General features: G+C 39.5%; 1 protein-coding gene across 1 annotated transcript in view; it reads left to right on the top strand.

The window, feature by feature from the left end:
* Positions 1-25,050, top strand: part of pusl1 (pseudouridine synthase like 1) — a 53,514-nt gene that overhangs the window by 23,044 nt on the left and 5,420 nt on the right. Inside the window, exons 4-5 of the mRNA XM_056236660.1 lie at positions 13,590-13,739; positions 18,307-18,477. Coding sequence (XP_056092635.1) covers positions 13,590-13,739; positions 18,307-18,477 — 321 coding nt within the window. The remainder of the gene's footprint in view (positions 1-13,589; positions 13,740-18,306; positions 18,478-25,050) is intronic.

A 25,050-nucleotide genomic window follows, 5' to 3' on the forward strand; every position in this document is an offset into this window, starting at 1 on the left:
GTACACAAATATAAGTAAACACTTTGCAGTTTGAATAATGTCCTGTATGAACAAAAGGACGGAGTATGTCTTTATGTCTACATTGTTCAATTACGCCACACACACACACACACACACACACACACACACACACACACACACACACACACACACACACACACACAAACACTATTTTTCTAATCAGATCAGGCAAGTAATTTTCTGTCTTGTCTCTTAAAAAAACAATATATATATATGTATATATATATATATATATATATATATATATATATATATGTGTGTGTGTGTATATATATAAATATAGCTGCGAGCAGCGATGAAAGGGCCAAAGCCGGCGGCACCGCCACCCCGGTTATAGTGCCACCAACTGGCAGCAGGAAGTCTGTCACTTTCAAAAAGCTTTGAAATCAGCTGATTGCTTCAAACTTCACTACTATGATGTAAACACACGGCAGATGTAGACCTGGATGTAGACCTGACCTTTCAGAAGGTTGCTCTCGCATACTTTGTGGTTGACATGTGCCCTCAATGCACACTTTTGCAGAGCCCACACTGATACAAGCTCTACAGCACACTTCTTTTCGACAGTCAAAGCAGGGTTACGTTTTTGCACGTCGTGCACAATAACCCTAAAGGCACCAGGGTGGCGGTGCCACCGGCTTTATATATATATATATATATATATATATATATATATATATATATATATATATATATATATATATATAAATATAGCTGCGAGCAGCGATGAAGGGCCAAAGCCGGTGGTACCGCCACCCCGGTGCCTTTAGGTAACTAAAGGCACCGGGGTTGCGGTGCCACCGGCTTGGGCCCGTAATCGCTGCTCGCAGCTATATTTATTATTATTATTATTTTTCTGCTACCTTTTGGACACTTTTGGAGGCCTTAACATGCTCAAAAACTCCTGAAACTTTGCACACATGTCAGAACCCGCGGCCATCAGGGCCGGTCTGAAGATAGTACCCGGGCGTGGCAGGGGGGCTCGACAGCGCCCCCTGGAACGGGGTCCGAAAACATGGTCCATAAATCAAACACGCTTGCATGTAATAATATGAAACTCGGTACACATGTAGATCTCCTCGTTTCATATATACTTCACACTCTTACTTTTTACCCCAGCCCAACAGGAAGTCGGCTATTTAGGGTTGTTGGTAAAACACACGCAATGGAATGTGAAATACTCCTCCTAGAGAATTCAAACAAACGGCACGAAACTCGGTCAGCATGAAGTCAAGACATTGAGGATGAAAGTTTGCGAGGGGATTTTTGATATCTCGAACGGTTTGGCCGTGGCGAGGAAACGAATTTATGGCGAGAAACAACAAACAAGAAGTGCGTTATAACTTCTGCATACATTAACTGATCTTGATGAAACTTCAGCAGTGTGATCGCTGTAAGAGGCCGATCACATGGATGTGACTATTGTGAGTCAAAGTTATAGCGCCACCAACTGGCAGCAGGAAGTGTGTCACTTTCTAAATGCTTTTGACAAAAGTGGGGGGGTTAGTTTTATCTACAGTAACAAAACTCGATATGTATATTGTACTCTTCGAGCCGGACAACTTTCTAATTTACCGTAATTAGCTACGACCAACAGGAAGTCAGATATTTTGGTTTGAATGTGGATTTCAGATTCTGAGTTTTTAGCTACTCCTCCTAAGTAGTTTATTTTATTCATGCCAAACTTTTTCAACATGATGAAAATACATTGAAGATGCTAAATTGTGAACAGATATTGAATATCTCAAACGGTTTTGCTATGGTTGAGGGATTCAAGTAATGTCAAAAAAAGAATCAGGGCATGTCTCATATCTTTCTAAAATGTAATTATACACCATTTATTTTTATATAAAATTATACAAATATTAGAACTAAACCCATTTTATTCCTTTTTTTCAATTTAAGAATTATTTTTAAGTTTAAAAACAGCCAGAATGGTTGTTTAGTCAAAAATAATAATAATCCAAATCATATATAGTGCTATACTGCCCTCTTGTGTTCAAAATCAGGTAGGCCTATTGAATTTATAAATATTTATATATTAGGGATGTTACTATGGGAATATTTTCCCACCGGTTAATCAACGTGTGATTGTGTAAACCAATTGTGTAAACCTCCCGCTGGGGGGTTTAAAAACACTAACTTGAAAGCGAAAGTATAATATGGACGTCCGCACAGACATTGAAATGGTGGCGCTCGAATGAATTCCTATGGAAGTAGAAATTAACTAAACGTTCGCTCTGTTCTGCTCGCTCGTCGCCATGGACGCGCACCATTATGAATGCCAGTGCAGCCGCATACTTTTTAGTGTCACTAAAATTAGTGCAATTTCGGGGGCCGATTGCTTGAATTGTGAGTTCAATAGTCTATTATTTTTCACGGAAAACACAACAATAAAAGAGTACAATGACAGATTCGCTTAAATAGGCGTTTTTACATAAAATAGCCTATTCCATCATCATCTTTTCAGTCAGCTCTTCACTCTCGTGATTAATGAAATTTGACTCCTGTTGCTGATATTTGCTGCAACTTTCGTTCAGCTCACAATTTAGTAAGCAAACACGTTTCAAATGTGTTTTTATTTTATTTTTGTGTATGTGTGTGTATATGTATGTATATATATAAATATAGCTTATGTTTCAAATATGAGTTAATTAACAATCGTTGGAAAGAATGATACTTTTAAACATAACACTAAACCGTCATTAGGTGTCGCCAGGCGACCGTCTTAATGAGCGAGTCATTGATTCATTCGTTTGAACGACTGAGTCATTCATGAATGAGATAAGCCGCGTTTCCACCGCAGGAACTTTACCCAGGAACTAGGAACTTTGGCCTGGTACTCGGTGTGTTTACACCGCAGGAACCAGGGTCTAAATGAAGTTCCGGGTAGATATTTCCCCCTCCGAAAGTCCCTGCTCGCGAGGTAGTACTTTTTCAAAGTTCAGGAACTTTCGCGGGTGGGGCTTGTGCGCTGAACATGCTGATTGGTTGTGTTCACGCCGCATTATGATTGGATAACTCCGCGCAGCATTTTATTTTAACCGGAATTTTTAGAATCTATTGCAGTTCGTGGCTTCATGCAGTAATGAAGTTCCATGCAGTAAGAGTTGTCTGTCTGCAAATATGGAATTTAATAAAAATAAAAAAGGCAGCTGGACCGACGACGAGATTCAGGCTTTATTAAGCGTATTTGCGGAAGAGAAATTTTCTGCGCGTTCGTCCCAGCCTTCTCACGGTCAATGTCCGCAATAGCTGATAACATACGCTGTCTAATTTTAGATCTAACGTTAGCATTACGAGCTTTCTGAACACGCTTTAGTATCAGTGCTCGTCTCTTTTCTGCCGTTTTGTTAATTACCTGGTTAGTAAACCAATACATCTCAAACAACTGCAGCACAGTGTGAATCTCTTCCATATTTATTATAAATGTGGCGCTCAAAACTGATTACTGTCTTTTACAGTCTACTGTCCGTCACAAGCAAGCAATGAGCAGTCGCGCGCAGTTTACCCGGTACTTTAGACCGCGATGTAAACGCAGAAAGCTACCGGTCTGGGGCAAAAAAAGTTCCTGGGAAAAAAGTTCCTGGGACAAATTGTTCCGGGCAATTGCGGTGGAAACGCGGCTATAGATGTTTATGGATTGATTGGTCATTGAATCTTTGAGTCAACCGATTCGTTCAAAATGCTGAATCATTCAGTAATGAGAACGCGTTGCTGTGAGATGCGCGATGGTTCTGCTGTGATCTTTGTTTAACTATTTTCGCTGCTGAAACAGAAAAAAAGTCAATATTGCATGTAAAATGTAAGTGATTTGACTTGTGTGTGTGTGTGTGTGTGATTGTGTGTGTGATTGTGTCTGTTACAGTGATAAGAGTTTAACCCTTGTTAAACTTTAGGCCTTGTCTTTTTGGATATATATCTTTTTATATTAAAAAATAGTCATACAACCCATATATTTTAAATGTATTGTTTGCTTTAAATTACATTAAGATTGTATGTTTGGTAATTGAACCTGAATGAATTTTAAATGAATGTGCTATATTTCAGATCATATATTTGTTTTCCTTAAAATTTCAGGGTATCCGCGGGGTCTTGAAAAGTATTAAAAGGTGATAAATCAATTTTGGGAAAATTAAGACCCTTAAAAAGTATTAAAAAGTCTTATCACGGCTTTATAAAGTCTTAAATTTTGAAAGTATTTTTTCTAGGGATGCACCGAATAATAGGCCGCCGAAAATAGCCCAAAAGTGCATTTTCGGTTTTCGGCCGAAAGACTTTTATCACCGAAACAATACGGCCGAAATGTTGTGATGACGCAAACAGAAACCGCGACCTGCACGTGCTTGTCTGAAGCAACATGTCTGCGATGTGGACGTATTTCAGTATATCTGAACCCGCGAGGAGACGGAAGCCTTGTTTATACTTTCGCCTGCCTCTGCAGCGCGAGTCTCCACAGACAGCGCGCGCACCGCTCCAAACGGTCGAGGCGTTTATACTTGACGCGCTCGCTGTTGTACTATTCTTTGAAACGACAGGGAGCTACTCAAGTAACTGTCCTCTAACCATCAGGAATCGGTGAGAAGAAGAAAGATAAACACGTGACAATGTTTATTTTTTAGTATGGTACAGCTAGTTAAACAATTGTGACAGTGGCGGGGTAGGTTGTAACACGTGTTTTGAAAGTGTTATTGTGTTAGTGTATAAGTCCATTGTGACTTAAAATGCATTTCATTTGTTTGTTCTTGTCACCATTTGACGTAAAATGCATTTCATTTGTTTGTTCTTGTCACCATTGTGACTTAAAATGCATTTCATTTCTTTGTTCTTTTTCACCATTGTGACTTAAAAATGCATTTCATTTGTTTGTTCTTGTCACCATTGTTTACACATGCACAAACACGAAATATGCACATACACCCCCCATATTCACACATATTTTATTGTTGCAGCCATTCATTTAAAATAAAAATGATGTTGTGGCATATCACTTGGAATACCCTTAGTTTTTGTGCATTTTGTCTACCTGTTACAACTTACCCCAGTATGTGTTACAACCTACCCTAGTAGTGGGGTAGGTTGTAACAAAGGACCACCTTGTATTCATGATCATCTCACAAAGTCTGTGATATATTTTGAAGAAATTTAAATTGTTGCCATTTGTAGTAGACAAATATGGGTACTTTGCCTAAAAGTTTCAGACGTGTAGCTAAAAAAAAAAGGTCGTTTTAGGTGCTGAAGAAAAAAGTGTTACAACCGTCCCCGGTCTCCCCTACCACCACCAATAGAAAAATAATCATGTAAAACCCAGTAAACCCTGAGATTATTACTTGTGACGTTACAACAAAATATGTATAGGAATATGTATTAAATTAACGCTCTCTTAAATATTTTCAAATTTCACTAAACATATTTCATTAAGTTTCGTGTACATTTGTATTAAACATGGACCTTTGTCCATTAAAATGGCTTTTTATGCTAGTGTATGCTCATTTTTAAAATGTAATCAACTAATTTAGACGTGCAAACTGGGTGCTGGTGTGATGAGAAGTTCGTGCTCGGCTTTGTTTTTATGAGAGAACATTTCATTTTAAAACCTTTCTGCAGGCCAGCAGATTATTATTTAATGTACACATGAGTGGGGTCAAGTTAAACATTTTAGTTTGAATTTTATTTTATACTGTGCATTGTGCTAAATAAATATTTGCATAATTTGTAATTGATTTATTCTTTGAAAATGTTAATTTATGCAATTACAATGCCTTGATTTTAGTAAAGTTTGTACACAGTCATAACCACAAATGCAATGGTACTAATAATTGGCATAATTTCTTTCGGTGTTTCGGTTTTCGTTTTTTCTGCCTTGGGTTCCTCTTTTTCGGTTTTCGGCCAAGAATTTTCATTTCGGTGCATCCCTAATTTTTTCTGAATTAGCTGTCCAACATTTTGAGTCCCAAAAACATCGTAAAAGTGTGTAAATTTAGTCTTTTTTATTTTTTTTTTAAACGAAGAACTGAGGCACATGTCAGCATGATTGTTGTTGAGGGTGGAGCAAAGTTTTGTTTTGTTTTTTAATAAACTTTGCTTTGATTTACTATACCAGCCTATTTGATTTTTAATTTTTTTTATCAGAGTGGTCTATAGTCTTTATCACAAACTAAAACTGTTAAGTTAAAAGTATCACTAATGTAAATGGTTACAGCTTGAAGTGGCGGTGAGGTATTAAAAAATATTGAGAAGGTCTTGAAAAAGTCTTGAAAAGGTATTAAAATTAACTTCAAGATTCCTGCATATACCCTGAATTTGAACTAACACTAACTTTATTCTCATCTGAATGATAGATTATTTATTTCTGTATAAAATAAAAACACATTTGATTTTTCTTTTTTAATCAATGTAGAATGTGTAACTGAAAAAATAAACAGATTAGGGCTCTGTTTGATGACAAGAAATGAAAACCAATGCGATATGATGAATGTCCAAAAGATGGCTCCCACAGACTGTTTTTAAATAGGATTGTTTGATATTTTTTGCTTTTAAACTGTGTGTGTGTGTGTGTGTGTAAGAGATTTTGGTTGGGTGACAGTTGTAGTTTACAGTTTGACAAGAGTTTATAGCTTGACAAAAGCACAATGTTGTGTTTTATTGCAAGTGTACACAAATATAAGTAAACACTTTGCAGTTTGAATAATGTCCTGTATGAACAAAAGGACGGAGTATGTTTTTATGTCTACATTGTTCAATTACGCCACACACACACACACACACACAAACACACACACACACACACACACACACACACACACACACAAACACTATTTTTCTAATCAGATCAGGCAAGTAATATTCTGTCTTGTCTCTTAAAAAAACAATATATATATATTTATGTATATATATATATATATATATATATATATATATATATATATGTGTGTGTGTGTGTGTGTGTGTGTTTGTGTGTGTATATATATAAATATAGCTGCGAGCAGCGATGAAAGGGCCAAAGCCGGCGGCACCGCCACCCCGGTTATAGCGCCACCAACTGGCAGCAGGAAGTCTGTCACTTTCAAAAAGCTTTGAAATCACCTGATTGCTTCAAACTTCACTACTATGATGTAAACACACGGCAGATGTAGACCTGGATGTAGACCTGACCTTTCAGAAGGTTGCTCTCGCATACTTTGTGGTTGATATGTGCCCTCAATGCACACTTTTGCAGAGCCCACACTGATACAAGCTCTACAGCACACTTCTTTTCGACAGTCAAAGCAGGGTTACGTTTTTGCACGTCGTGCACAATAACCCTAAAGGCACCAGGGTGGCGGTGCCACCGGCTTTATATATATATATATATATATATATATATATAAATATAGCTGCGAGCAGCGATGAAGGGCCAAAGCCGGTGGTACCGCCACCCCGGTGCCTTTAGGTAACTAAAGGCACCGGGGTTGCGGTGCCACCGGCTTGGGCCCGTAATCGCTGCTCGCAGCTATATTTTTGGTTATTTTCTATTAGTTTGCGGAGATGCTCAGCCCTGGCTGCTTTTAGAGCTTTTTTATAACGAGACATACTGTCTTTCCACGCGATTCTAAAGACCTCTAAATTAGTTTGTTTCCATTTACGCTCTAGGTTACGAGTTTCTCTCTTGATAGCATGCGTAGCACTGTTGTACCATGGTGCTTTAGTTTTCTCTCTAACCTTTTTTGATCTAATTGGTGCAACAATATCTAATGTACTAGAGAAAATGGTGCTCAAACTGCTAGTCATTTCCTCTAGTTCATCTGTTTGTTTGGGTTCACTGAGCAGCTGAGATAGATCAGGTAAGCTATTTGAGAATCTATCTATAGTGGTCGGAAGGATTGTTCTGCCTGGTTTATAACGTGGCGCAACATGACAAATTTCAGCAGTGCGTATTATACAAGTTACCATGTGATGATCGGTGAGATCGTCACTTTGCGGTATAATATCTATATCGGTTGGATTGGTTCCGTATGATATAATTAAATCTAGTGTATGATTTAGACGATGAGTGGGACCACTGACATTCTGCTTGACCCCAAAGGAGTTTAATAAATCTGTAAACGCAGTCCCTAACGCATCGTTTGTGTTATCTACGTGTATGTTAAAATCTCCAACAATTATTGCTTTATCGGCATTGACCAATAGATCTGAGAGAAAGTCTGCAAACTCTTTTAGGAAATCAGCATATGGTCCTGGAGGTCTATATACAGTAGCCAAGGCTAGAGATAATAGGGATTTATTTCTTACATCTAAGAGCGCAACGTTTAGCACCAGTACTTCAAACGAATTAAACCTGTGACCTGTTTTCTGAGTTACATTAAGAATATCTCTATAGATTGTTGCAACACCGCCGCCACGACCGATCAGACGGGGCTCATGTTTATAACAGTATCCTGGTGGGGTAGACTCATTTAGACCGAAATACTCGTTTGGTTTAAGCCAGGTTTCAGTAAGGCAAAGTACATCGAAGCTATTATCTGTGACCATTTCATTTACAATAACCGCCTTAGGTGTGAGCGATCTAATGTTTAGAAGACCTAGTTTTAGAAATTGTTTTTGTTCACTGATATTTAGATTTTCAGGTTTAATTACAATAAGATTTTTCCTAGATCCTACAGTGGATTTATTATTTGGCCTCACTAAACGAGGAATAGACACAGTTTCTATATAATATTCTACACTACTTATATCAATTAAATTGGCACAGCAAAGACTGTGATTTGGAATTTGATTTTCTAGTCATACGGTGTGTAACGTCTTGGAGATGTTGTCCGACAGAACAGCCGCTCCGATTCTGCTGGGGTGCAGGCCATCAGCACGGTAGAGCCTAGGTCGCTCCCAGAACAGATTCCAATTATTTACAAAGAGCAGTTTTTGTTCATTACACAATGACATTAACCATTCATTAAGTGCAAATAATCTACTGAACCTTTCCTGTCCTTGTCGGTACGTGGGAAGCGGTCCAGACACGATGATCGTTGCCTCAGGCGCTGTGCTGCGTACCGCCTCGATCAGGCTCCTGTAGTCCTTCTTCAGAACCTCCGTCTGCCGCAGCCTGATATCGTTTGTTCCAGCGTGAAGCACCACAGCTCCGACGCGCTCTTCACCGTTCAGGATCTCGGGAACCTGTGCGGCGACATCAAGTACACGAGCACCAGGAAGGCAGTGAGTGCGCACCTTACCCTTACCTGAGGTAGCACGGACATGACGGACCATGGAAGTGCCGATGATCACGGCGTCGTCGCGTTCCGACTCGCGAAGAGGGGAGAAGCGGTTCCGGGTGGAGATCTCGAAGACCGGGAGGGGCGGAGAGGTTCTTGCTCTGGTCCTGGCTCGTGTCTTCCGCTGTGGGATCACCCAGGGTCCATGGTGTTGGGTTGGTGCCGGAGTGAATGATGCCAGAGATGATCGCGTCCTCCTGGGCAGAGAAACGCACGGAGTGGACGAAGTCGGAGTCAAAAAGTTACTAACCACTGACTTGTGTGCATCGGCGCGTGACGTTTCAAGCGCTGATCGCCGATCCCGCAGCTCGGCTTGCCTCTCTAGCAGACCACGGATCTGTTTCTCCACCGATTCAAGCTCCAATCGTACCGAAATGAGTTCGAATGTGTCCTCACCTGCACTCAGAGGTAACGTTAGACACACATCTGATATGTTCGCCATAACAGATGAACAGTAGATTAGTAGTGATACTACCAATATCACTAGTAATTTAGGACTGAAATGCTGGATATAACCTGTATCCTTTCAGTGAAACGGGTGTAAAATCAGACGGTCAATAGGCGCGAGGCCACGCGTGAAATGCTAGCGGACTAAAGGCTAGTAGCCGAGATTCGCAAAGTTGGGTCTAAGTAGCGATATCAAAGCAATCCGATTGTTTTTTATAAGGAATAGTATCGAGGATAAGTTCCCATGATATAAAAATAGAAAGTGCTTGTTTATAAATTAGTGGTAAAAAAGAAAATCAAGGATTAATGAATTGATTCGACGGAGCTTTCAAACACAAACACCGACTCAGCTACGGAATCATGGTATTCATGCATATGCCTTTAGTTTGTTTTATTTTTGATAAAATAACGTGTGACGTAGACCTATGTCTCAATCATTCAGAAAGCTGCAAGAAATTACATTTGCGCTGAACTATTTCCCATTTCCAAGTAGATTATAACCGACATCTGTAGCTTGTCATTTCTTTTTTATTTCGGCCACAGTCCGAGGTTGTGAGGCTACAGCATATACAGTAGGCCTGTAGCGGCGCGTCGATGACGTCGACGTCATATTTTTTTGTCGACGCTTCTTTATTTATTTATGTATTTATTTTTTTGCACCGTTCCCGGCGGTACAGCTCGCCACACACACGTGGGAGACCGAAACATTGCAGAATCGAGGACGAAACAGCAACCTCTTCACAGAATTCACAACAAAGCCATGCAAAAGTCCCAACAAAAGAAAAAGTCCTAAAAAAACCCAGCTCGCACTAAATCATCGAAGGTATGACACACAAGATGGCGCTGGGGAGGAATGTGACGTCATTGGAAACCCATCTATACTTCAAATTTAGTCCCAAACGTAAAGGTGTCGTTATTTGCGCTCTTTGTCAAATGGAGTTGACATCCCAAGTCTCCTGCATAGTGATAGCGGCTCCCTGATGACCGCAAATTAGTTAAAATCTCCCCGAATCTAGAGCTCGCGAGCTCCAAACCGTGTAGCGCGCGCAGCGAGGGAGAGAGCGAGAGACCTTGCGCGTGTGTGTGCAAATGTGCGTGTGTGCCTTATGAAGCGCATGTAAACCCCACCCCCGTCAACAAAACCGAAAAATCAGTCCGGATGTTTTTTATGAGCACTGAAAACATTAAAATGAGCACCACATCCAAGTGTGATAGGGCTCATTTGAGTAGCCTACCAAACATTTTACAGTGTAGATACTCTGTAAGAACCAGATCAAAATTGTTGTGCATTGAATGTGCACTCCTGCAATTTCCATGTTACAAAAAAGAATCGTTCAATTAGTCGTTAGATTAGTCGACTAATCGATAAAATAATCGACAGACTAATCGTTTAATTAATAATCGTTTACCCCAGCCCTAATTTACAGCGTCTGCAACCTTTTGCCACTCAAGTGCCTTTTTGGCATTAGTAATGCCCACACTGTGGCCTCCAAACAACATTTTTCTCCTCTTTTCCACCTCGCCAACGATAACTTCTACTTCACATTGAGTGAAGTTAAGTTTTTTTGATTTCCTCTCTATGTTTGCCATGATTTCGCAATCGATGAATATTAACTTATGGGCGTTTCACGGACTATTTATGGGCAACTATGGGTGTGACATGAAGCCGCAAAAGCTGCGCTACATTTAGAATTGATTGTGATTTATTAAGGGAAAAATGCGTAGGATGCACGGTTTTATAAATCCGAATATTTCTGTGCGTACGCACGTCCTATGTTTCGTCCGTACGCCACTTCTGACGCAAATCCTACGCAAAGTTTTATAAATGAGGCCCCTGATCTCAACCCAATAGAGCATCTTTGGGATGTGGTGGAACGGGAGCTTCGTGCCCTGGATGTGCATCCCACAAATCTCCATCAACTGCAAGATGCTATCCTATCAATATGGGCCAACATTTCTAAAGAATGCTTTCAGCACCTTGTTGAATCAATGCCACGTAGAATTAAGGCAGTTCTGAAGGAGAAAGGGGGTCAAACACAGTATTAGTATGGTGTTCCTAATAATCCTTTAGGTGAGTGTATATCTCAGTATAAGTCTCAGTACCTTTGATGATTGAAAGTTCAAATTAACAGCATTTATTTGCATTTATTACATTTATTTACTTTTGTATCAATATAAATGTCTTCAGTGTCACTTTTGATCAATGTAATGCATCCTTGCTTAAAAGTATGCATTTCTGTTTTGTTAATCTTACAACTAATTTTTGAATGGTTTCACTGTTTCCACAAAAATGTTAAGCAGCATAAACCGTTTTCAACATTGATAATAATAAAATGAAAATATGATTTGATTAAATAAATGCATGAGCAGGTGAGCAGAAGAGACTTCTTTCAAAAACATAAAAAAAAGTATGTTTCCAAACTTTTAAAACTGTTATTAACATAATTAAAAAATATATTTATTTTTTGGTTTATGGAATTTAATTATTAATATCATTATTTTATTAATTATTTTAACACATTTCCAATCCTAGCCCTTAACTGTCACCGTCCCACAGGTGGGACGTTTGCCATTATATTTTTAAAACAATAATATCTTAGTAAAAACCTTAAGTAATATTGACAAACTATATATCATTTGAAAGCGTACAATCTCTAGTTTCCATATTTGGTGATTGATTTTCAAAATAAATTACAGAGGAGCCGTAATTTATCAATTTGCAACAAGAATATTTTCATACTCCTAAGGCGTGTTCAGACCTTTATTTTGAAATAGCAATGAACATGAAAAATCATGCAAAAAAATTGTAGAAACCTAGTTTGTTTTCATGCCAAGAGTTCAAAAGATAGCATCCATTCAATTATTTTAGAAAAAAAGGTCTGAAAATGTTTTAAATATAAAGAAAAAAATAATAAATTCACCATTTGTGATGTGGCAGCGAGCTATGACGCACATGCGTGTTCTTTGTATGTGTTTATTAGAGGTTGAATTCATATCAAAATCTGCCAAACTTCCCATACTACTTCTGAATAGGATCTCTACTTCATAAATTGTATGAAAATTGTGGAAATAATGGTTCATATCACTCAAAACACACATGGAAATGGTGGCGCCCTTATATGGGCAGTAATGGAGTCTGGTTGTCATCTACTGAAAAAGTTTGGTACTGCGCCCAAACAAAATCTTACTGAAAGCTCATTTTTTGAGATATCAACCTAAAATTTGAAACACAACTTGTTCAGATTTTTGGCTTTGATTTTTCTGCAGTTTTAGAGTAGCCCAGGTTTTGAAAATATATATTTTATATAAAATATGAATAATTAATTTTTTTACATTGTACATTTCCATAAACTCAAACTTCTATAACTTTTTTTCTGTTTCACTTTCTTAATTTATTTCACTTCTACATAAATCTGCCAAATGTCTTCTTTAAAACAAGACCAATCTTACATCTATATTCCAAAGCATTCTTGAATTACAACCATTTATGTTCGAAATGTGCATTTTCATGTCTATTAAAAAAAAGGGGGGTGACAGTTAACAGGTTAAAAAAAAAGTTTAAAAATACGCTATGTTAACATTGTAGCAGAAGTGGCTGAAATGTCAGATAAAGGAACATATTTCCGTGTCGCGCGCACCACTTCGCTTAACCAGATTTGTTTGTTATTACATCAAGATGCATTTGAATTTTGAGTGACTATTGTTTTTCTTTCATGAGAACCAGTGTTATGATATTTCCTCCAGTGTCTTGATTACTCTGGACTAACTTGAACCTTTTTTTAGTGGAAATTGGCGGGGGAGTTTGCAAAACAAACACATGAGCATGTGCATTACCAGATTTGAATCAGTGTCTGCTTTTCTGTCTTTTCCCCCCAGAATCACCAGGGCTTACCGTGTCCACAGCGACTTCCACGCACGCTATCAGGCCATATCACGGACATATGTGTACCGCTTTGCTTCAGGTCTCAGACATCACACAGAAATGCCAGTAACGGAGAGGGATCTATGCTGGGCATTACGAGACACGTGAGTGCCACCCCCGCTCTTCTGCACGTGCTCAGAGCGCTTCTGTCTGAAACCGCATCACTACGCCTGTGTCACAGAAGCTAAATCCTCTCAGAGAGGAATAGGAACAAGCACTGGAAAAAGCTGCACATGAATTATACACACTCACAAACAAGACCCATCGCAAGGGCAAGCAAATGATTATCTAGGCCAACATTGAAACCAAAGAACGCAGATGAGGAAAGCATGCATTGTTTCGGCAGTGCCTCAGATGTCTTTTTGAAGCCCACGACGGAGCGAGAGGCTCGTCTCCAAGGTGACGAGTGAACATTAATGCTATTTTTTCCACTGTCTTCATATTTAGTGAGAAAGTAGGCCAAGATAAGCTTCAGGCTCGTAGTGACGCAGAACAACACCCACTGTCGTCTTATGTCTGGTCCATGAACACACACATTCCATCTGGCTTTCCATCTCATTCATAAGAACTGCTATTCCCCACACATCAACTGGATTAAGCCCTTTAAAAATGGATGTTTGTCGAGGTTGTGCTCATCTCAATGTTCCTTGACCTGTGTGTCTTTTAAGTTAGAATTAATCATTAATCAATTTTAATAATTTAAAGCATGCAATGAAAAATTATTAATATATATATATATTAATTATGATTATTGATATAATATATATACACTCACCGGCCACTTTATTAGGTACACCTGTCCAACTGCTCATTAACACTTAATTTCTAAGCAGCCAATCACATGGCGGCAACTCAGTGCATTTAGGCATGTAGACATGGTCAAGACAATCTCCTGCAGTTCAAACCGAGCATCAGTATGGGGAAGAAAGGTGATTTGAGTGACTTTGAACGTGGCATGATTGTTGGTGCCAGAAGGGCTGGTCTGAGTATTTCAGAAACTGCTAATCTACTGGGATTTTCACGCACAACCATCTCTAGGGTTTACAGAGAATGGTCCGAAAAAGAAAAAACATCCAGTGAGCGGCAGTTCTGTGGGCGGAAATGCCTTGTTGATGCCAGAGGTCAGAGGAGAATGGCCAGACTGGTTCGAGCTGATAGAAGGGCAACAGTGACTGAAATAACCACTCGTTACAACTGAGGTATGCAGCAAAGCATTTGTGAAGCCACAACACGCACAACCTTGAGGCGGATGGGCTACAACAGCAGAAGACTCCACCGGGTACCACTCATCTCCACTACAAATAGGAAAAAGAGGCTACAATTTGCAAGAGCTCACCAAAATTGAACAGTTGAAGACTGGAAAAATGTTGCCTGGTCTGATGAGTCTCGATTTCTGTTGAGACATTCAGATGTTAAGAGTCAGAATTTGGCGTAAACAGAATGAGAACATGGAACCATCATGCCTTGTTACCACTGTGCAGGCTGGTGGTGGTGGTGTAATGGTGTGGGGGATGTTTTCCTGGCACACTTTAGGCCCCTTAGTGCCAATTGGGCATCGTTTAAATGCCACGGCCTACCTGAGCATTGTTTCTGACCATGTCCATCCCTTTATGGCCACCATGTACCCATCCTCTGATGGCTACTTCCACCATGTCACAAAGCTCTAATCATTTCAAATTGGTTTCTTGAACATGACAATGAGTTCACTGTACTAAAATGGCCTCCACAGTCACCAGATCTCAACCCAATAGAGCATCTTTGGGATGTGGTGGAACGGGAGATTCGCATCATGGATGTGCAGCCGACAAATCTGCGGCAACTGTGTGATGCCATCATGTCAATATGGACCAAACTCCCTGAGGAATGCTTCCAGCACCTTGTTGAATCTATGCCACGAAGAATTGAGGCAGTTCTGAAGGCAAAAGGGGGTCCAACCCGTTACTAGCATGGGGTACCTAATAAAGTGGCCGGTGAGTGTATATATATATATATATTAGGGCTGTCAGTTAAACGCGTTATTAACGGCGTTAACGCAAACCCATTTTATTGGTGTAAATTTTTTTATTGTGTGATTACCGGCCTTTTTGGCCTAGCAAACTTTGTCGTTTTTTTCACATGCTTCTGCAACAGGACGCGGCGCTGCGCTATGAAACCCATTCATTTCAATGGCTTGTGCCGCGCGAGGACGTTTTGTTGCTTCGTCGACCAAAGCGCAAGCGGATCTAGCTAGACCGGAAACAAAACAACAGGCACGCCGCACACACTTGTTTAGGCTTGCGATCCGGCCAAATAGTAGGTTAACGTTACGTTTTGAGTGGTTGACGAGCGCGAGACGCCGAAATGGATGCCAATAAGATTCTGAATTGAAAGTTTATTTTTAAAAAGTTGCCAAATGGTTCCATTGACGAGACCAAAGTGATCTGTGTGTTTTGTCGTTGTGAACTGAGCTATCATCATCGCAGCACGTCCAGTCTGAAATACCACTTGATGATGGCCAAGCACACACACACACACACACACACACACAGCTGATGCGAATTCTCCGCCCCCTCGTCAATATCAGGACCTCGTCAGCATTTCTTTCACCCTTTTATTGATGGACAGTGTTACATTGTGTGAGAGATTATTTGCTCCAAGTGAGAATGTTAGTGTGAAATTGAACACAGTATATGCCAGTGTTGTTTTCAATAAAAAACATTTGCACAAAGCAAGCCGATCCACTTTTCCATGTTGATAAGAGCATTAAAATGAGAAAAAAATAATGGGACAAAAAGAAATCGAGACATTTAGAATAGATAAAAATGTGCGATTAATTGCGATTAATCGCGAGTTAACTATGACATTAATGCGATTAATCGCGATTTAAATAGTTTAATCGTTTGACAGCACTAATATATATATATATATATATATATATATATAGGGCTGTTAAGTGGTATTATGAAATAATTCAACTTAATAATAGTAAAAACTTAATAATAAACCTGTCAATAGAGAAAGACGCTGAACAGACACAGGTACACCCCCCCCCCCCTCTCTCTCTCAATAATGAATAAAATAAATGCTATAATTCATTAATTAAAATAAATGTAATCTTACTCACTACTTTATCTCTGTGTCTGATTCCACGTGGGCAGAATGCTAGATCTACAAGCTGTAACTGATGAAAATAACCATCAGTTTGACCCTTTTGGTCATGACCATGGTGTAAGCGTGATAATCCACGGCTAGCTGTGCATTGGACGATTTTAATCCACTTCGCGGAGGCAAAGTTTGGCTGATAAATTACCCCCCAAAAATAATTTTAAGCCATTATTATCACCAAAATATAAAATAATTTTTTTAATGAAATGATACGCTAAAAAAGATACCAACACTGTAGGTGGCGGTACATGTCTAAATGAGTAAGTTATTGAGTCATTCATTCGATTCGTTCAAATGGCTGATTCATCCAGGAATTAAGTAAATGGTTGGCTGCATCCAAAATCGCTAACTTCCCTATTATATAGTAGGCGAAAAACAGCATGTGACAAAAGAAGTATGTCCGAATTCACAGTACTTCATAAAAGAGCAGGCATAAAGAAACCGGATGAACTACTACTTCCAGCGAGAAAAATATGAAGTAGCAGAACTGTTTACAACATTGATAATAATAAAAAATGTTTCTTGAGCAGAAAATCAGCATATAGACCCCTTTTCAGTTGGTAAACATGGTGACGTTTGTTTGTGGGCGGAGCTTAGGTGGAGGCAGAACGATCCCTCTGGCCGCTTCACTAACGTTAGTTTGCCAGCTTTGTTAGCTTGTTTTTTAACAATGACTGGAGAAAATCCGATTTTATCTTAATGTGCAAGGTCACTCAGTGTCCAGGACCGCGATTGTTATTTGCAAAAGTTAATTTCAACGGACTGAACCAGATTGGCTGACCCGTACACACTCACTCAATGATGGACGATCTGACAGGATTAACGCTAACGCTACCTCCGGTCGAGTGGCCTGACTTCTACACCTACCCGAGCGTAAAGAGAAACTGAGGGCATATAAATCTCTAGATGCCTATAACTATGTGCTGAATGGTCATGTAAAGACTTGTGTGTACGATCCGCAGTTCTGCCGAGCCAGCGCCGAGAAGACGACAGTGTAAAGAGTGACATTACGGTGCAATTTTAATGATGTGAATATTTTCTAAAAATTAAAAGTCCAGATACAGCATATTAATTTTTCATTGATTCTTGCACCAAACAACACAACAAGATGACATTTAATAATAATAATAATAATAATTTAAGCTCCTTATTATGTAGCCGAATCTGTGCTGGTTTGTATTAGCCGCCTCCAGTTTCCATTTGTTTTGCCTCCAGCTAGCGCCGTGACGTAACTGTGACGTCGGCGCAAAAGGGGTCTATTAGAGTGATTTCTGAAGGATCATGTGACACTGAAGACTGGAGTAATGATGCTGAAAATTCAGCTTTGATCACAGGAATAAATTACCTTTTAAAATATATCAAAATAGAAAACAGTAATAGTAAACTTAATTTAAATAATATTACTGTTTTACTATATTATATCCTAAAGTAATTAAATGCAGTATTAAAATACTGTTGATCGCAGTCACCACACAGTCCGAAAGAAAACAGAGTTTGATGCTGTCCAATACTTTATTCTCCCCACAGAAGGCTAAATATCAATGCAATGCAAGAGGCTACTGCACTGCTGACAGGAACCCATGACTTCAGCACCTTCCGGGCCTTGAACTCAGAGACGCCCTTTAAGAACCCAGTGAAGTCCCTAGAGTCGGCCCGGCTGGAGCCTGGGGTCTCATTCAGTCAGAGACACTTTCACAGGTACGACTCTCTTCTGTCCAGGTAAAAAGCTACAGCACCAAAGATTGGAGGAAGCTTGGTTTAATTAGTGTCGTGATGATACCAACAATATTGGTTGACATGATTTTCAATAACAATAAGTTCCAAACTGAAAGACTTTGTTGCATGGAACACAAAATGAGAAGTTTAGCAGAATGTTCACGCTGCTATTTTCCATGCAATGCTGCTGAAAAAAGGCACCATAATAAAATGCCCAAATACCTTGTGCACAATATCTCTTATAGTCTTCTGAATTTTAAGTCATTATTCACTGACAGTCTTGCCTTTTAATCATATTTATTTTACTCGATATTTACCAAAAAATATATATTACACGACTTTCGTTTCATTTGACATTACATGTTTTTCATAAGGAACAAAATTTAGTTGCACCGGGAAGAATGTGCAAGATTTTTGCATTAAAATATCCAAAAAAACGCTAGTACCGTGTTATTTGTTTTATGTACTTGTGTACTTACATTATCCCAAATGTTTACAACAATATCCAGAGAAATTCGCAGTTTTAATCAGTGTGACGTCCCCCCTCATTGCGTCATCTGTCAATGAGGTCATGTCCGCTTTATCCTCGGTTTCCACTTTTACTGCCGTAGAATTCATGCCAACACAGTGAGTCTCATGAAAAAAGAGAAATAAAATGAGGATCAATATCAGTGTGGCATTTCTTAACACTTTAACAAGCCAATGGCAGTGGAATTATATACAGTATGTGTTATACATAAATAGTAAGTCAGCCTGTGGGTACATTCAAATGTTGAACACGTAAAACTGCACTGTGTTACCCCACCATTTAATTAGACAAATAAAGTGACATATATGAGTAGTCATTTAGAATTAAACATACGTTACTTGCGGCTTATTCATAAGAATGAAATAAAATCATGTGATCAAACGTAACTGTTATAAAACTTTATTTCATTACCTCATCCATGAACATGATTTGTGAGTCCCGTCGGATGGATTTTCATTGGCTGTGGAGGTGAAGACGACAACTCCCATCATTCCACGCTCCTTCACAGCGTCATCAAGCTACGCCGAAAATTACATACTGTGCCTTTAAGCCTTTAAGTGCAGCTTTCTTCGAAATTTGCCAGATTTAATTCTGTCATTTGGGAAATGCAGTTGAAATCTTGCCGTTTTATTTTAAGAGCCACTTCTCAACAGTATGTGTAGAGGGATTAAATGTGCAGATGTGTCATTTGGCACAGAATCATATAAATAGCTTCTGATTTCCTAGAAAGATAATATGGCTGAACATCAAGGCCAAAGGTCATCTAATCCATGAATAGTGGATCAGAAATTACAACATGCTGTCAATACTCGCTAATGCAAATTCATTCTACAGCTATAGTACATTTGTGCATCAATAATTATGATTTTTTTATGGTCAGTAACATGTTCAACCACTGGTCATTATCGGCTCCCAAGCTAAAGCAATGTGTACATTGTTTAATATCATGTAGAAATGTCATAAATGCTTAACACACAGTATGAAAGGCAAAACTGCTTTATACAACAGAGGATGGCCAGTCTTTGAGGCTGTTCTTTCATCAGTCGGCTCTTGAGTTGGGCATGTGCGATGAGACTGTTGCTAGGCAACAGATGTTGGACTAAAGCACGATGCTGACAAAAGCGGGTTGGCTGCTTACTCTTGCTGTAATGAGCTGAGGGACAGACACTGACTCTATAGCCTGTCAGATACAGTGAAGAATGGCCATTTTTATACTATCCTTTCCATACTCCTTCAGCTCAGTTCAGTGTACTGAAGAAAACATTTTAGTAACAAAACTATTTTGGGCAAATACCAAAAGAGGCATTCAGTATTTGATTATGTGCCTTGCTCCTCAGTTGTGGGTAATGGGAGTGGAAGAGAGCGCTGTTAATTCTCTCCCCCACCTACATTTCCTACTAGTCCGACTCTAACCATTTGGCCACAACTGCCCGCTCTATATCTATCTATATATATACACACTCACCTAAAGGAATATTAGGAACACCATACTAATACTGTGTTTGACCCCCTTTCGCCTTCAGAACTGCCTTAATTCTACGTGGCATTGATTCAACAAGGTGCTGAAAGCATTCTTTAGGAATGTTGGCCCATATTGATAGGATAGCATCTTGCAGTTGATGGAGATTTGTGGGATGCACATCCAGGGCACGAAGCTCCCGTTCCACCACATCCCAAAGATGCTCTATTGGGTTGAGATCTGGTGACTGTGGGGGCCATTTTAGTACAGTGAACTCATTGTCATGTTCAAGAAACCAATTTGAAATGATTCGAGCTTTGTGACATGGTGCATTATCCTGCTGGAAGTAGCCATCAGAGGATGGGTACATGGTGGCCATAAAGGGATGGACATGGTCAGAAACAATGCTCAGGTAGGCCGTGGCATTTAAACGATGCCCAATTGGCACTAAGGGGCCTAAAGTGTCCCAAGAAAACATCCCCCACACCATTACACCACCACCACCAGCCTGCACAGTGGTAACAAGGCATGATGGATCCATGTTCTCATTCTGTTTACGCCAAATTCTGACTCTACCATCTGAATGTCTCAACAGAAATCGAGACTCATCAGACCAGGCAACATTTTTCCAGTCTTCAACTGTCCAATTTTGGTGAGCTCTTGCAAATTGTAGCCTCTTTTTCCTATTTGTAGTGGAGATGAGTGGTACCCGGTGGGGTCTTCTGCTGTTGTAGCCCATCCGCCTCAAGGTTGTGCATGTTGTGGCTTCACAAATGCTTTGCTGCATACCTCGGTTGTAACGAGTGGTTATTTCAGTCAAAGTTGCTCTTCTATCAGCTTGAATCAGTCGGCCCTTTCTCCTCTGACCTCTAGCATCAACAAGGCATTTTCGCCCACAGGACTGCCGCATACTGGATGCTTTTCCCTTTTCACACCATTCTTTGTAAACCCTAGAAATGGTTGTGCGTGAAAATCCCAGTAACTGAGCAGATTGTGAAATACTCAGACCGGCCCGTCTGGCACCAACAAACATGCCTCGCTCAAAATTGCTTAAATCACCTTTCTTTCCCATTCTGACATTCAGTTTGCAGTTCAGGAGATTGTCTTGACCAGGACCACACCCCTAAATGCATTGAAGCAACTGCCATGTGATTGGTTGATTAGATAATTGCATTTCTGTCAGGTCCATTAAGTCAAGAACACACAGACAAAATAATTTAGAATTTAATTGAATAGATTGCAAACAGATTGATGTTCCTGAATTGAAATTTGGCGGTATGGCTCTGTTCAGGGAGTCCTCTGACCTTTCATGAGCACCATGAAATAGCAGAGAGTCAGAGGACAGCAGCAGCAGCATTAGGGAACGCTCACACAGTTTTAGACTGTGAGAGCTAAAATATCCCCCCAAACAAAACCACACCTGGCAATCCTCTGTGATACAGAGGATGATTTATTTGACTACATGAGCTATTCCCCCCAAAACAAAATTGAGTGTCTCGAACGGTGTCGACTGAGCCGCCCTAATTTAGCGATTTATAATAGTAAAAATATTAATTACTGAAATGACTAATCAAGACCGCAATAGCTAAAACATGCTGTTACCTAGATTATCTTTCTTTAAACTGTTTGACAGTCTACAGTGTAAGCTCTATGGATAGATGACTAATCCACCTCTGAGAATGAGCTAGATGAATAAATTAACAGCTGATAGCGCATTCAGGGGCGTTAACTGAGCAGAGCGCGAGCAAAATAATGATCAAATGTGTTTTATAAACTAAACAAATTAGAGACTTGAGCTCATGGCTTCCTGGGCGTCAAGAATATCCCGAACATCGGTATCGTTCGTAAGCAGCAGAAACCACCGCCCCATAGCCTAAAGGGTTAAACCGGCGCGAGTGTCGCCGCCGTAGTTGCTGCACAATGCGTAAGAATGAGCTGTATACGGTCCGGAGGCAGTCCGCAGAAGTTAATACCTATCACAGCAAGCTGCTTGAATCTGCGCTGCATAGTGGTAAAAGCCAGCGTGAACAACGCGATCAGTTGCCAATGACAACAATAGTAACGCACATAGCCAATATGATCGCATAGCATTTTTACGAAAACGACTATTAGATAAGCCCAAATGCCACACCGATAGCATTAACAACAAGCATGTTGCCAACACACCGATGCTTTTAGCAATGAATATTAAAAGGAACTTAGCTTCGTGAAAACTTCAGAGATGAATGGAGAACGAATCACGTCGAATCCTGTGTCAATATTGCAGCAGAAGCGAGCAGCGAGCCAGCAGAGCGAGCAGCAAGCATGTATGAGCAAGGTGAATGAGCTTTAAATAGGGCGCCTTGTTTGAGCTTTGGCCATTGAGCAGCGAGGGGAGTTAATCAGCTAATGCGGCTCAGCTGGAGCAGATCAGCTGACGGGACAGTGTTGATAGCAAATAGCATAAGCAGCGGCTTGACTACCTGGCCTGCCAGAACTGACGCTGACGCTCAATTAATGAGAAATTTAACAGGTGTTCCTAATAATCCTTTAGGTGAGTGTATATATCCCTTGTGCTGTGTTGAGAACCCCATAACACTTGTGGTGTTCCCGGTCAAAAATGATCGGCCTGTAAAAAATTGCTTAGAAATCTCTCGTTAGCAATATCATCACCAAATATTGGATTCAATCTTTTTGTCAACTTGTTTTCTTTCAATTAGGTTTTGTATTTATTTTTGAACTGATCGATCATAGGCCTTTTTTATCCGAGCTTACGTACCTCAGTTTTTGAGTGAAAAAAGCGTTATTTGTGGATAATTTTGTCAATTTTACATAATATATATATATATATAAAATGTGGACTGTTTATCACACTAGTGTGCTTTAATGTTTAACCAGGAAATTTGTTGTGGAATGTTTTTTTTGTCGTTGTACAAAATGGCAGTCAACAAAAAATAGCTTATAAATCCCTCGTTACGCTATTAAACTTGCATTGAGGGGCATATGTTTAAAACCAGCTCACACTGGGATCCCTTCAGCGGGTCATCTCAGCTGGTAGAGAGCAGTCAGGACACACACACACACCATCTGCTCTGTTTCACACTAATATCAAGATCTGCAGGGGATCATCAGCCACTTTTATCATCTACACACACTCATAGCATGTCACTATGTAACTGAATGTCTGCATCAAAACCAGATCAAGGCATTTTGCTTCACAGCCCAAGAAATTCACACAGAAGTTTTGTTTTCTCTTGAAAGGTGGACCAGTTCCTCAAAAAAGGACGAAAACTTTGTCTTAGTATGCCATCTGTCGTTAACAGCAGTGTGAACATTGAACGTTTTCCTTTTCCTTTAGTGTATTGGATCTGTTTGTGCATGTATAAGATCTGCAAAGTTACGAAGTCTCCCACAAAAGTGATTTATTCTATCTAACAGAGAACACTGTTTCAGACCTGCCTAAAATGCCTTGATCAAAGTCTATATATTACTTCACAAACGTCTGTCACAATGTGAAGCTGAAGCTCACGATTATTCCGACACACTCTTGAGGTGTTTGGCCAATCACAACGCACTGGGTTAGCTGGCCAATCAGAGCACTCTGGGCTTCTCGAAAGTAGGAAACTAAAACCTAATCAGAGCATTTCAGACAGCCTAGGAAGAGAGGTACTGCAATAATGTACATTATGTAAAAAAAAAAGTGTTGTTTTGAACATGAAATTATGTTAACATGTTGGTCCTATCTCCTTTTTGGTCCTAAGTAATATGAGTTTGCTAAAACAAAAATGATGTTAATGATGACAGAAGTTTGACTTGTCGATGAATTTTCCCTTTAAAAGTTTTATTAAGCGCTTATGAAAGCCTCCTCATTTCTCTGTGTGTGTGTGTGTGTGTGTGTGTGTGAGAGAGAGAGATAATGTCTATTAATATTTCAGTTTGATCACAACTCAAGAAACATTCAGAATCAGGTCATTCTCCTGACAGCTAGAGCCTAAATTAAACCCTGTGTGTTTTAAATAAATACACAGTAACTTTAAAGTGATGCAGTTAAACTATACATTTATTATTGACTTGGATTCAAACAACAAGTTATCCAATATCCAAACAAGGTTTTATACTACAGAAGTTAAGTAGTTAATTTAATGCCATATCCATCTGTATCATAATTAATTGAGATCGAGGACTTCACCCAGGAGGAGCATCATGAATATAGAAACATCATGAATATTACCCCATGTGGTCGTCAGATACATCTGTTATGTCATACAAAGATGAATTAATTACTAAATGAATAGCAAATAAGCTTAGATGTCCGGGTTTTTTATTGAAAATAACACTGAAGTGTTTGTACAATCACTAAGTTAATGAGATCAGAAGTTATTTCTACAATAGGGCCATATTCATGCAATGGTATTAAAAGAATCTCATAGACATTGAAAGTAGATTCATTGTGCAGATTGAATATGAGGCAAAGACCATAAGCTAATAAGGTAACCTAAATGTTTATTGTTTGTAAAACAAGATATGTTTAAATGTTCAATTAAAATCAAGGGGTCAAGGTCTGGCTAGTTCACATGGGCCAGTTAAC

Source organism: Rhinichthys klamathensis, unplaced genomic scaffold, assembly GCF_029890125.1.
Source record: "Rhinichthys klamathensis goyatoka isolate OS25496 unplaced genomic scaffold, OSU_Roscu_1.1 h1tg000461l_1, whole genome shotgun sequence".
Taxonomy (NCBI): domain Eukaryota; kingdom Metazoa; phylum Chordata; class Actinopteri; order Cypriniformes; family Leuciscidae; genus Rhinichthys; species Rhinichthys klamathensis.